We start from the raw sequence: 14166 nt of genomic DNA, 5'->3' as shown, positions 1-14166 counted from the left end.
AGCTCTCTGGTCGTAAAAGATCGGTAGATATTTGGGGCCAAGGCAGTTCAGCCCTGGAATGACAGGCTACCCTTAACAAGAATCAAGACCCTACTCAGCTGATCTCATAAAAGGGAAGGTGCAAAGACTAGCTTCCCAATACAGCAGCAGAGGCCACAATCACGGGATTGTGCCAGAACCCATAATATAAAATATCATTTTATTTTTAATAATATATATTACATAAATATGTATGTAAAACGTATATGTATGTGTGTTTGTTTATTTATTTATTTATTTTACAAGTATTTTCTCCCAAATTGTCTCTTTCATTCTTTTGTGACTTTTGAAGAACAAAACTGCTTAATTTTGATGATATCCTATTTATGAAATTGCTCTCTTATGACTCATGCTTTGTATTATATCTAGAAAATCTTTGCCTAACGTAGGGTCACAGAGATTTTCTCCTCTATTCTCCTTGAAAAGTTTTGTAGTTTTAGGTTTTCAATTTATGCCTATGATCCATTTTGGGTTAATTTTTGTATATGATGTAAGGATTGAAATTCATCTCACCGCATGGATAGCCAATTTTTCTAGCATCACTTGTTGAAACCATGACACCCTTTGTCAAAAATCAGTCATTCGTGTATGTGTTGATCATGCTAATATGACACAGTCTTTTTTATGGTAGCTTTATTTAAAAATCTTGAAATAGAATAATGTTAATTTTCCAACTTGTTCATCATTTTCAAATTTGTCTTGGCTATTCTAGACCCTTTGCATTTTCATATAAATTTAAAAATTTTGAAATCTATTTGCCAATTTCTAGAAAAAAGTGCCTACTGGGATGTTGATTTTGGTTAATCAAATGGAGGGAATAAAATACACAGCCTTTGCCACCAAGTCAAGGTCAGTTCTTTCATCTAAGGGGCAGGAAGACTCAGAGCCCATAATGGCTAAAGTTATATAGACCTCAAAATACCAGTGCCTAGATACTGGTTGAGCAGATATAAGGAATGGTCACAGGGGCTGGAGGGACTTTTTTTTTTTTTAAGATTTATTTATTTATTTGAGAGAGAGCGCACACACAGCGGGAGAGGGAGGGAGAAGGAGAGAGAATTTCAAGTAGACTCTGCACTGAGGGCAGAGCCAACACAGGGCTTGATCTCAGAACCCTGAGATCATGACCTGAGCCAATATCAAGAATGGGACACTTAACCAACTGAGCCACCCAGGTGTTCCTGGAGTGACTCTGTAAAGCTGCAGATAGAATGCCACAATTCCTAGGTTCACTGCCTTGTGCCCAGCTCTTCCATGACACCCACCTCTTTCTGTTTGGGGGGTGGTGCAGAAAGGGACAAGACACAAGGCAGAAACGAACCACAGCTTTTAACAAGCCCCAGCTGGGGGCACGGGATCGTACTCACCTGCAATGCTCTTCCCACATGCCCTCCACATCTTTATACACTCCCTGACTTTCAAGACCTATACCAAGTCCCACCTTCTCCAGGAATAATTCTCTGACCACCACGTGCCAGACATTATGCTGAGGGTTCTACACATACCATCCCATTGAATCCCTACAGTAATCTATGAGGCACATACAGTTATCCCCATTTAAAGGAAACTAAGGCTCAGAGAAGTTAAGTCTGTCGTCATGGCTTCAAAATGGCAGAGATAAGAAGGAAGCCCAGATCTACATTAATTCCAAAGCCATGTTCTTAAGCCCTTTCTATGTGATACCACCTCCCCAGTGTCACCCCTTTTCTGACCTACAATGGTTTGGACTTAGTCCCACTCAGTTGGGTTATTTCATATACTGGTAGAGTAAAGTTTTCATCGAGTAGATGAAGCATTTCCCCAACTCCATTGAAGGTTACTTGAAGGAAGAGATGACATTTTGTACTTCTCCATCTCTCTTACGAGGCCTATGGTTTGGTGATATATACGCAGGGATTAAATACTTTGTCCATTCATTGTGGGGGAAAGGGGAAACCACAGTGGTTCAGAGAATAAGGAAAAGAAATTAAAATATACTGAATATCAGAAACCATATGTCATTATTTTATTCCATCCTATTTTGATCAACTCTATTTTAACGTTTTGTGAAAGGTACTATCATCTTTGGTAGAGACAGTTGCTTTGCTTCTGAAATTAATAATAATGGAGTGGCATGCCCAATTCTGCGCACCACGTAAGTGGTGGAATATAGGTCCCCTGCACACTCCACTTCCCAGTTATAGTCCATTCCCACCACACATAATTGCCTTTCTGATTCCAAGCCAGAGCCACAGTTAAATCTGGTTCCAAAAGGCAGCTCTTTTTTTCCCACTATTTTTCTTGCGTATGTGTTTTGAGAAATCTAAGGCCACCAAGGAGATCTAAAAGAGACGAGATTGCCAAGTTTCAAAAGGGCAGAACAATCCTTGGCCTCACACCAGTGAATGACAGACCATTTCACGGAGTGGGAGGAGGAAAGGTGGTGTCCCCTGGATGAAAAAACTAGATCCGGACCAGATATAAAAACAGAGGATTGGAGAGTGGAGCCACCAGCAGGGAGAGACTCCCTCTCAGTGACTGTGGGGAAGACGGTGCCATCCCCTGCCAAGATGAAGCTGCTGGTGCTGTGTTTGGGGCTGATTCTAGTCTGTGCCCACGAGGAAGGAAACGATGTTGTGAGAAGAAACTTCGATGTTTCAAAGGTAGAGTCGGTAAAGTGTAGTAGCTTCAGACCTTGGGGGTGGTTTGGAGGATTCTGAGGCAATGTGGCCCTACCGGAGGACGGGGTTCCTTTGACATACTAGACAAAGGGGTGGTTTCAGACTTTCCACTAAGAGCAGTTGTTCCATGTGAAAAGATGACAATGTTTGGGGTCCTCTATTCTCCTTGGAGGGGCAGTGGAAAGAGCCCTAGATGTGGCGCCAATTGACCTGAGGTCTAATTCCACGTTCATGTCACCATTATGAGTCCCGGCCCACAAGCCAGGGTTCACGGAGACGTGTGATCCTGTGGTGTTGTTCCCTTTCTTCTTTTCTCACCCAATCATTTTACTGATTTATTGCAGATTTCAGGATATTGGTATTCTGTTCTCTTGGCCTCCGATGTCAGGGAAAAGATAGAAGAAAATGGTAGCATGAGGGTTTTTGTGAATCACATTGAAGTCCTGAGCAACTCTTCTCTGTTCTTTAACATGCATATAAAGTAAGTGTGGCCTTTTTCACTTGGGAAAGGAAACATGAGAGTCTGAATATGGTGTTAGAACTCTGCGTGCGAGCACACGCACATGCACACGGGTGCACACATACACCCTGGGTCTGTATTCAAAATCAGAGCCCATTATCTGACACTGATCCAGGACCTGGAGAACCTGGGCCTTTTCTAGATTCAGAGACAAGAATCATGACAGAAGTAAACTAAAACAGGAGTAGAGGAGGTAAGGGGTGGAGGGTTTCAGAATCATAAGGAGTGTGACATAGGTTTGGAGCACAGGATTTGGAATTGGCAGCCTCTCTCTCTCTCGAACCTCTCTCTTACTAGCTGTATGACCAAGAAACTTCATCTCTTTCCACCCCAGTTTTCCCTTGGGTAAAGAGGATGATAATAATTCCCTCGTGGTGTTTTGCAAGGACCGAGTGAGGTGATGTTTGTAGAGCACTTATCTGAGAGGTTGGCCCCTGGTGAGCCCTCGGCTAATTATCTAGCCAGGTGGTTGTAGTAATAGTGGGAAATAGCGGCAGAAGAACAGTGATAGAAGTCATTGACTCATTCTTGAAGTATCACCTAAAGTGAAATAATGTAAATAAAAGCTCTTTGGAAACTGCACCCCCAAAGTGTTCAACAGTTAAGTGGAATAGAAAGTCATAGGTAGAGTGTGAGGGAGCCTAACCCGTCAATATCTCTGGGACATCAGCTTCTTCTGTTTTACAGAGTGGATGGAAAGTGTACTGAACTTGCTCTGCTTTCTGACAAAACAGAAAAGGATGGTGACTATAGTGTTGAGTGTAAGTATATGAAAGTCTTTCTAAATTTGACTTCCAACTCCAAGAATTTACTAAACCCCAGTATCTTCAGGATCTTGACCAATTCCTGATCAGTGTTTATGCACATGATATAATGGGGGCCATCTAATAGATAATATCCTGAATCTGGAAGAATCTTAGGTATAAAAGCCAATGCCTGGCACATAATGCCATCAGATAAAGAAGGCAGTTTGGTTATAGGTACCTCCAGCAAGGAAAGGAAATTCGCAGAAAAACAAGAGGCAGGGCAGCTTCTCATTCCCCGGCACTTTCTGATGATGTCTGGTGGGCCATTGCCACAGCACATTGCTCGGGATACAGCCCTGGGTATGGATGCCAGTGGGGCTTGTAGAGAGGACAGAGACACATGGTTGGCAGAGACGGTCAAGGGAGGTAGGTGAGTCTCAGGGAGGGTGATAGAGCATAAGTTGCCGCTATGGCTGAATTTTTTTACCACTTGTAGTCATTGTACCAGTATCCCTTGGGATGTTGCCTCACGAAGCCCCGGGAGACGTAAATGAAGGCATTAGATAGCACGCTCTCTCTCTTCCACCATATGCACTTGAATCTGTTTTGTGGGTGAGACTAAGTAAAGGGTTTCCCTTGCTTCCCGTGGACCGAACAAGCTCTGAGCTGTGTTCTGTTTCCTCCACAGATGATGGATACAATGTATTTAGGATAGTTGAAACAGACTACACTGACTACATTATATTTCATCTTGTGAATTTCAACGAGAAGGACTCATTCCAACTGATAGAGCTCTATGGTAGAGTATTTTCACTCTGACACTCATCTTGGGGTGGGGAGGGGGCGAAAGGAAGGTGAGCCTGCAGACAAAGTGGTCCTCCCAATTTTATCCTGGAATGTCTCTGCTCCCCTGAAGACAGATGCTCACCTTTGGTAATCCCTCAAGCTCGGTGATGGGAAAATGGTAACCTCTCTCATGGTGCCAGAAGCATATCCTTAAGATGTCAAATTCAAGACGGGTTATAACCCATCCCCAAGACTTCCACCTAAGCACCCAATCAGTGCTGTTCATTTTCCCATCCATCTGGAGCCACCCCCTCACGAGCCTCAGTGACATACTCAAGATACAATAGTTCCTGTCACTCTCCCCACAGCCCGAGAACCAGACACGAGTGAAGAAGTCAAGAAAAATTTTGTGGAATATTGCCAAAAACATGGAATTGTTAAGGAAAACATCTTCAACCTGACAGAAGTTGGTAAGTTCAGCTATTTTTGGTTTTCCCTTCCTAAATTCCCATGTTACTGAAGGGAAAAAAACAAGAGAAGGCAATACCCCTAATTGATTGGTCTCCTTTGTCTTACCCTGGGGAGTAAACTGGGGTTGGTGTTTGCATATGCTTTGTCTTTACAGATCGCTGTCTCCAGGCCCGAGGGAGTGAAGAGGCCCAGGACTCCAGGTTGGTAATTTCTGGTGGAGAGGGTGGCCCAGGGATGAGTACCTTCCAGAAGCATTAGGGGTTTGTGTCCAAAGATGACAATGAAAATAATTTGGTAAGGAAGCTTTGTGGGGAGAGCTTGAGATGTGGAGTCAGAGGAGCTGGGTTCAGGACTCATTCCTATCACGTGCTTTTGAACAGATGACCTAAGCAATCACAAGGGGGACAATGATGTCTACCCTACCGAGTTACTGTGTGGACATGATGTTGGTGAAAGGCCTCAGTAATTGATGATGTGCTAAAAATCGTTAAGACTTAAACATTTGAAATAGGGTAAGAGTAATAGGGTGTGAGTTTCATACTCATTATTCATACACATAGCCATTTCTGTGTTCATGGTCTATCTTCCATGCCCAGAAGGCCATCTCACCCTCCAATTTATGGCAAACATTTCTTCCTTTGATCTCCACACGTCCTTAACTTCTCATCTGGAAATAGCACCGTCTGAATGTCCACTTGTCCTCTAAGCAGGAAAATAGACTCTGACTTTTCTCATCAGTTTCCTATCTTAGATTTATTGTAGAGCTTCATTCAGCTAATGTGGCTTGCATAAAGTAAGCATTTAATAAAAGGTAGCTATGGCTTTGCCATTGTCTCTCCATTTATCAAAAACTCTTCAAAACTTCTAGTGCTGAAGGTGACAGAAAGAAGCCTTGTGTCCCTCACTGCTTCCTTTCTTTTTGTCATAGATTCAGTTTGGGGAATATTAAGATGAGATCAGCAACAGGGAAAAAAAAAAGGCATTTACTCATTGCCCTCCCTCCCCTATTTTGGCAAATGACATTGGTTAGAATACAGGTTGACATCTCCTTCCTCACCATTTGTCTCTATAATAGAAATTCTTTTTGCTCTCAATTCAATCCAAGAAGTGCGTAATACATTTCTGTGTTCTCTTTTTCATCTGCTGATTTAGTGCTGAGTGAATGCTTCCTCATCTGGGCTCCAGGATCTTCCCTTCCATGGTCCCCACGCCATCTAGTAACAAGTTCTGTGACCTGATTTCCATCATTATCACTTGTGAAAGCATTATCTCTGTCTGGGTCTTCAGGATCTTCCCTAATTATCTAGGAAAACTCAACAACCAACCAAGAATTAAAGATTTTCTCCTAACTTCCAACTCCCTTTGCCATACGCAGGAGAACTCTACCATGAATAAGACCTTCCTCTCCTTGGTCAATAAATCATTAGTCTTGCAGTCCTGTGGTTTGTCTTTGTGTATAGAGCAATGTGGGGCTGACAACAAGTGAATGGGAGGGGGGGGACCTCCCTGGCTCTGAACCCATAATTCTTCTCTAGCTTCTCAGAATCATCCCTGAGTTTCTCCTTCCTCTGCTATAACTCTGTCCCTGTGAGTGCTGCTTGCCCTTTGATTTGCCTGTTTCTTAGTGACCTGTTAAGAGAAACCTGCCCAGAGTTTGCCCCATGCTAGAATTCTCTTTTTCAGTGGAGTGCTGAGAGACAGATGCTGCAGAGCCTGGTACTGGCTCAACAGGGTTCAGGACCTGTCCCCATTTTTCAGCTTCTCTATGTCATTCATCCTAGGAGATGGTTGGTGTCCTCCCATTCTCTTGGAAAAGCGCCTTTAATCCCTACAGTCATCTTCTGTGAACATATTGAGTGAGGTTCCATTAAGGGTGAGCAATCCTTACCTTCAGCAGTCTGCACTTGGTACGGTCAGGAGGCATTAAGGAGGCAAAATGCTTTCAGCCTCTTCTTTGGGGAGCTTACAGGCTTTGGGGAAAGGGAAATTAAAGATTCTTCCCCATTTATAATCCTTTAGCAACAGTGTAAAAGTTACACATGGGAGTTGGGGCAGAGCAAGACCTGGGTGGGGCGTTGTCCTACAAAAGGAATGACTAGGTCATTATGGACATAAGGGTAACGAGGGAAGGCTTTGGAGGCATGTGGCACTCCCCACATCTTACTCTGCCTCCAGGTCAGAAGAAGAAGTTAGGCTCAGACTTATTGCTCCGGACTTAAGCATTTGGTCTGATTGGCTGAAATATGGCAAAAGGCTATGTAGAAAGCCAACCAGTCAGGCTGAGATCACTCATTTTTTTTTTAAGTATAGTTGACACATAATGTTACATTATTTTCAGATGTGATGCAACAAGTCCATCAGATGGAGTAGTCATGTCCCTGATGCCAGATCTCGAGAAAATCCAGGATCCCTCATTAAAAAAAAAAAAATTATTTATTTATTTATTTACTTATTTATTTATTTAAGGGGGGCAGAGGGAGAGAGACTTTCAAGCCAGCTCCCCACTGAGCATGGAGCCCAACCTGAGGGTCGATCCCATGACCCTGAGATCACGACCTGAGCTGAAATCAAGAGTCAAATGCTTAACTGACTGAACCACCCAGGGGCCCCTAGGACCCCTCATTTTTTAAAAAAGATTTTATTTGTTTATTTGAGAGAGAGAGAGAGCAAGAGAGAAAGAGAGCAAGAGTTGGGGGGAGGGGCAGAGGGAGAGAGAGAAGCAGACTCCCCACCGAGCAGGGAGCCCAATGTGGGGCTCAATCCCAGGACCCTGGGATCATGACCTGAGCCCGAGACTTAACCAACTGAGCCATCCAGGTGACCCATAGAACCCCTCATTTTTAATTGTTAGCACTTACGGGATAGAACAGCTGATACCCAGAGAGGCATGGTTTAACATACCCTTGAGAACGCTGAAGACATTACCAACAATAACAATGCAAGGAGGGCCACAATGATGACAGGAGATGGCTGGTTAGTGCCACCTGTCAGCCAAGAAGCATGCAGAGAAAGACCCTCTGTTGTTCTCAGGTCAAGATGGCAGCTTGAGCTCACACTGAAACCTACCCTCCAACTCCAGCCCCTTTATGCAAATGAGTCAAGAAATGTTCAGAATACTGGAAAGCAAGGAGTGAAGATGTCCGTAGATCAGAAGCAGAGCAGTCTTTCTGGAAAGGGAAGGGAAAGGAAGGGAAAGGAAGAAATGATGTGGGTAAACAAGCCAGAGCAGCACCGCCCTCCGGGTTCCAAGTACAGAGCTGGGTCACTCATGCAGGGTTGGGTGCAAGTGGCACAATGGCCAGTGGGGTCACAGAAGGAGGCTGACTGCCTGTGGCCTGCAAAGGAGATACCACCACCCGTTTGGGAAGGAAAAACAGTCCCTGCTATTCTAGAACCATCGTGACTCCCACTGCTAGGCTTCAGTGTTATCACAAGCTGGCCCGATGCTCACAGCTAGACCATTATTAGACATAAACAATCTCATAAAAAATCAACATTAGACAGCGTCACTCTGAGATAAAAAAAAAAAAAACAAAAAAAAAACAAGGGCATTGTGCAAATATGCCCCCTCTCTCTGCTAAAACGACTGAATTCTACTTCTTTACCCTCATGCTCGTCTCCACTCCTTACAGGTAAGATTTATTAAGATAACCAATCAGACTTGCCCCTGCTTTCTGACAGCACCCAATCTAGAGCTTCCCAGATCTTCCCCAAATCCTGTAGTAGGTTCTTCCTAACCTTCTCTTACTGAGACACTCATGGCTCCCCATGGTGAGCGCTCTTCCTCCCTGTAATAATAAACCCAGCTTGTTCAACTCCAGTATGTTCCTGGTGATCTTTGGTTGAAGAATATTAACCTTTTTAGGACTAGAACCCGGACCCACTCCATGCATGTGCTGCCTGGAATTCTGGGAGGCGCCAAGCTAAATCACAGGTGTCGGGTCTGGCTTAATGCTGTGTATCCTCGGGGGCTAGGACACAGGACGCCTCCAAGGAGTTTGGCCTGGGCAGCTAGGAGGATGGAATTGCCATTTCCTCCAGTCAGCTGGAGAAACCAGTGTAGTGGGGAAGGATCAGTATCTCAGTTTGGGACATTTCGTTAGTTTATCTAGCTTGTCTGCTATTAAAAAAAACAAAAGGGGGGGGGACTCTACCATATCCAGTGTGGTTGAATGAAGATAGAATTAATTTCACTCTCCCATGAATAATCTAAAGCGAGCGTTCCAAGTTGGCTGGCAATTCCGTTCTTCCTATCTTGTTTCTCCAACCCTAAGACATCGTCCTCATCCGTGTGGTCAACCTGAGTTGCAGGAAGTGAGAGAAAAGAGAATGTGGTGGAAATATGGTCTTATGCCCACTGCCCTCTGTGGTCCCTGGCCCTGGGGGGTTCTTCCACGTCCATTGCACCGCCAGCCACACCCGCGCTCTGCTTGTCAAAGCTTGGAGAGACTATTTTGTGGATTAAAGAGTCACATGCTTTTGCTATAGGCCAGTCCTAAATTTCTTTTGGCAATGCAAATTCTTCAAATACTCAGTAGGCTTCTTATGCCTTTAGCTCTTGACTTTTCCTATATTGATAACCAGATCCCCCAAAATCTTATTTAGGCATAGATTTACGCCTGGAAACTCGGCGATTTTCTAGATTGGCATTTATGCCCTGGCCACCCCATCTCCCTTTCTTAATTTAAAGGTGGCTGCTTTGAGCCCATCGGAAACAATGGATTTGGGTGGGGTGGGCCCTTAATCATTTCTTTGCCAGCAGGCTTGCGACCTTTTACAACACAGCCCTTACATGCTACTTACGTCCTACTAAGACTAGACGGCCACGTCACAGCCACTGCTTCCAACTGCTTCACTTTGGGGTAGAGAAGCCGTGACCCTCACTTAAATTCTGCTTTCTTATGAGCTCCCAGAGACATCAGCTCTGTGCCACCCAGGGAGAGGGGTGACACAGGTGAAGTGAAACTATTCATTTAACTTTCTTCAGTGCTTCTAGTCTGGGAGTATTTTGCTCCACCTGGCTGCTGGACCCTCCCAGTTGTACTTCCCAGCTCCCACAAAGGGATCCTCGCCCATGAGTGGTGGTGAAATAGGTGTCTCTGTTAGGGGACGAGGGCTCACACCGCCTCTTCCACCATCTCGCTGATGTCAGCCCAGATTATTTCACCGAAAAGACGCACAGAGAGAAAGATGTCGCGTTTTCAAACCTACTTAAACGTTTTCTAGAATATCTAATGGAATCAGGGATCGTATGAAAGGTGGCGGAATCGGCCACCACCCGGAGCTAAGCTACTGCTTCTCGATACACTCTGTTCAGGAACTGGAGGGCCGAGCTCACAGCCAAGTCCCACCAGCGATTCTCCACCGTGATACATAAATTCTAAGTTGTTTTTTTTTAAATTAGTTTCTTATCACCCTACTCTCACCTCACTGCCCATCCACATATTCTTAGGGTCTGAAAACAAATTGAGTTGAGGAACGGAAATAATTTGCTACAAAGAGCACCCCTGAACATATTTCAAATGCAGACAAACACAAACTAGGATTATTCAGTAGATCATATATGCCACGTTTCCTTCCAGGAGTTAAAGATATATGCAAGGAGACTCCGCTCCTGCATCAAAATACAGTGAGGAAACCCTATTTCGGCATCCAGCTGGACAGGAGACATGGGTCCCGGACGGATTTTCTCTTGTAACAAATCACCACGGCGCAAGTTTCGAAGGTCTGAAGACTGACACGGGGCTCACTGGGCCAAAACAAAGCGAGCCTCAAGTCTGTCGATTTATTCAGATCATCTTCTATGTCTTTTTTTAGAGTTTTAAAGTTTTCTCCTTAGTAATCTTCTCGTGTATTCTTGGTTGTTGAGTCCTGTATGCTTTGACTGTCTGTTCTGGTTTTTGGTTTTTGTAACCACTAGTTGTTATCATGCGTTTTTGCTGGGTCTAGAGAAATGTTACTGATTTTTGTAAGTTAAGCTCCTTAGCAAGCTTGATGACATTTTTTTATTAGTTACAGTAAAATCAGTTCTAATGCTTTATGGATTCTGTTGACTGTCTAGGTGTATGGTCATATTATCTGCAAATAATGTCAATGCATGTCTTCTAATGCTTACACGTCTCTCTCTCTCCCCATAACATTAGCCAAACCTCAGGACCACTTTAAATGTTGAAACCATACTATCTATACCAGGGGTTAGCAAACCATGGCCCATGGGCCAAATCCTTCCATCTGCCTATTTTTTTATAGCCCGTGAGCTAAGAACATATTAGAACACTAATTTTCAACCCCAATTAAGCAAAATGTTACCCCCTCCAAATCCATTCTTCTAACCAATAGACCTATATTAGAAATAAGTTGTACTCAATATTATATTTTAAGTTTCATCAACAACATGGAAATGTGCTTTCTGTATCATTATATTAGTACCTACATAATATCTTCGATTTTGCCCCTTGGCCCGCAAAGCCTGAAATATTTACTATCTGGCCCTTAAGAGAAGCAGTTTGCCGGCCCCCTTTTCTATACATGGCCCCTCCCCCGACTGTTATTTACTATAGTTATTTGTACTGCATTTACCCCCAAGTAAACAAGCTTGTCCCCGCAGAGTGCCTTCAGTCACATGGGCATTCGATTATACGATTGTGGGATTAAGGAGCTATTTTCAAGCTGTCCTGTTACTGTTCTCCTTCAAATATCATGACTCGTTTGAGCCTGAAAGGAGGAAATTTAGATAAATGTCAAATAAACTTCCAGAGTAAATATCAAACCAGAACACCCTGAGGTTATTATGGGGCTTAAGGGAAGGATGAAGATTCCAAATCTCTACTCTTGGCTCAGAGGACTTTGTCATCTGATCCTCTTGTCCCAGGACAGAACTTTTGGTGCAGAATGTGCTCCTGGAAGCAAGCCCATCAAGATATTAGCTGTTGTTCTTTAAAATTAGCATTTCAGAAATACTGTTCTTTTGGTTTCAAAAAACGTATGATGGCTCTGTTTTCGTTAGGAGAATAATAGACAATTACTGGCTAACCTCTTGGTAAAGACAGAGAACTGGAGTGCCAGGTGGTTCAGGAGAGCCTGGCCTGGGGGATAAGACCTGGTCAGCAGTGCGGAGACCATTATCCAGCTGCCAGGATTCCCACGACCTGACACAATGACCTTCTCTCTCCCTGTTTCTGTTAAGTCTGAATTAGTTATGCACACCATTTTCCTCAAACACCCATGAGCAATGCCATCTCTGAACTCTTGTCCTTGCTGTTCCCTCTGTCTAAAATACTCATCCCCCAGATATCTGCATGGCCCACTCCCTCACCACTTTCTGGCCCCTGTGCGTCACCCTACAGGGACTCCTCTAAACCCCGAGGATCAAGTATCACTCTTTCTCCACCTTCTTTGACTGGCCTCTCCTATTTATTTGTTTCTTGCCTGGACCCACTCCCTCAAGAATGCAAATACCATGAAATCAAGGAGTTTATTCTGTTCACCACGTTAGCCAACACCTGGAAGAGTGCTTATCACGACACAGGCCCCCCATGTTTATTGCCTTAATATGTGGGCTCCCCTGACTTACACAGGAGGAATTAAAGAACCCTTCTTCTTTCTCCCTTGTCTTGCCCTAATATTTTCAGGAGAGTGTCTCAGCTCAAACCGAAGAATGTGGGACCTTCAGAGTGTTGCCCATTGGTGGAATTGGAGAGATGGGAAGGCGACTGCATCATAAAACCCTGGGCTCTTGGAATGGGTCCTGGCTGTCTGTCACACACCCAAGAAGAGCAGGCCTAGCAATCAACCTCTGAGAGTGGAAGAAGGGATCCATTCATGACCTGTGTCCCCATCTCTTACCACCCTGGCCACAGTGCCACCTCACTGCCATTTCTGTCCCTCCCTCCCCAGGGGGGCGGCTTGAAAGAAGTTGAGATTCAAAAAATTAGTGAAATGATAGGCACAGACTTGGCCAGATGGAAGGAGATGGATGTTCCTGAAATGTGATCCAGGCTTCAGAGTTGAGTCGGGGTGGCCTGAGGGCACCAGAGGTCTCTGTATCTACAGACAAAAATGGAAGAGCAGCTTTGCAGGGTTCAGAAGAAAGGGAGGGACTGAGCGCGTGGGGAGCTCAGGGGCAGCCTTATGCCTAACTTACTGTCTCCCTTCCCTCAAATCAGCTTGGCTGGTTTGACTCAGACTCTCGGGGCATGTACATGTATGAACCTCCACTCAACAAAAACAGAGCGATTGCTACAGCAGCAGTCATCTTGTGCGATATTTCTATTGCTACGCCTCTGCCCAAAGTGACAGCGGGGCCCACATGTCCACATTCCCCTGGGGCCGGAAAAGAGTGCAGGAAGCGTCTGCCCCTGAGTCGCTCTTCTCCACTCGCGCTCACTGCACTTTCTCATCTCAGCTCTACACCACGGAATATAGCAAGATTCCACACATTTCTTCCCCATCTATACGAGGGGAATAATAATAGCAACATCTAAACAATAGATCGTTGTAAAGATTAAATTAGTTAATATTGCAAAGTGTTTAGAACAGTGCCTGACACACAGTAAGTACTATCTAAAGCCTTTGCTGTTATTCTTCTTTTGCTACATTTCTGGAAGTAGTTTGCTGATAATTGCATTGTAATTCTTACACGCACCTCCACAATTGAGCTTCCTCCGTAATGTCTTTTTATTCAGTGATTCTTATCAGATTTTAAGATAATGCTGACTTCATAAAACAGATAAGGGAGGTTTGCACCTGAAAATAATTTAAATAGCTTCAGGATGATCTAGTCTTTAGAGTATCATTTAAATTAAAGAGAATTTATCTATAAAATCATTGCATCATCATCTTTGGTACCTTTTTTTCTTTACCAGTTTTCTATTTCTCTTAGGCTGTGATTTTTTTTTTTAGATTTTATTTTTTTATTTGAGAGAGAGAGAGAGAGAGCACGCAC

General features: G+C 44.0%; 1 protein-coding gene across 4 annotated transcripts; it reads left to right on the top strand.

Moving 5' to 3' along the window:
• The first annotated feature begins 1163 nt into the window (after positions 1–1163).
• Positions 1164–14115, top strand: LOC103678586 (lipocalin Can f 6.0101). 4 transcript variants are annotated; one of them, XR_572731.2, is made up of 8 exons: positions 1164–2681; positions 3044–3180; positions 3907–3980; positions 4654–4764; positions 5120–5221; positions 5377–5422; positions 10805–10947; positions 12854–12935. XR_572731.2 is itself a non-coding variant. In XM_008707964.2 (7 exons), exons 1-7 carry the CDS (start codon positions 2424–2426, stop codon positions 13005–13007), a joined length of 882 nt encoding a protein of 293 aa, XP_008706186.1. In that variant the 5' UTR covers positions 1164–2423; the 3' UTR covers positions 13008–14115. The 4 variants fall into 4 exon arrangements, 3 of the variants coding, with proteins under 3 accessions (XP_008706186.1, XP_008706190.1, XP_008706189.1); XM_008707964.2 differs by lacking the exon at positions 10805–10947 and having other exon boundaries at positions 12854–14115; XM_008707968.2 differs by lacking the exon at positions 12854–12935 and having other exon boundaries at positions 10805–11266.
• The last annotated feature ends 51 nt before the right edge of the window (positions 14116–14166 follow it).

Source organism: Ursus maritimus, unplaced genomic scaffold, assembly GCF_017311325.1.
Source record: "Ursus maritimus isolate PB19 unplaced genomic scaffold, ASM1731132v1 scaffold_17, whole genome shotgun sequence".
Taxonomy (NCBI): Eukaryota; Metazoa; Chordata; class Mammalia; order Carnivora; family Ursidae; genus Ursus; species Ursus maritimus.
The sequence above is the reverse complement of the archived record's forward strand: the minus strand, read 5'-3'. Positions and strand labels throughout refer to the sequence as shown.

Bases quoted from the DNA above. Each gene is read 5' to 3' on its own strand.
- LOC103678586 (XM_008707964.2), top strand. From the start codon at position 2,424: ATGACAGACCATTTCACGGAGTGGGAGGAGGAAAGGTGGTGTCCCCTG. The intron at 3,981-4,653 runs GTAAGTATATGA...TTTCCTCCACAG, and splicing joins TGGTGACTATAGTGTTGAGT to ATGATGGATACAATGTATTT. The intron at 5,423-12,853 runs GTTGGTAATTTC...TAATATTTTCAG, and splicing joins GAAGAGGCCCAGGACTCCAG to GAGAGTGTCTCAGCTCAAAC.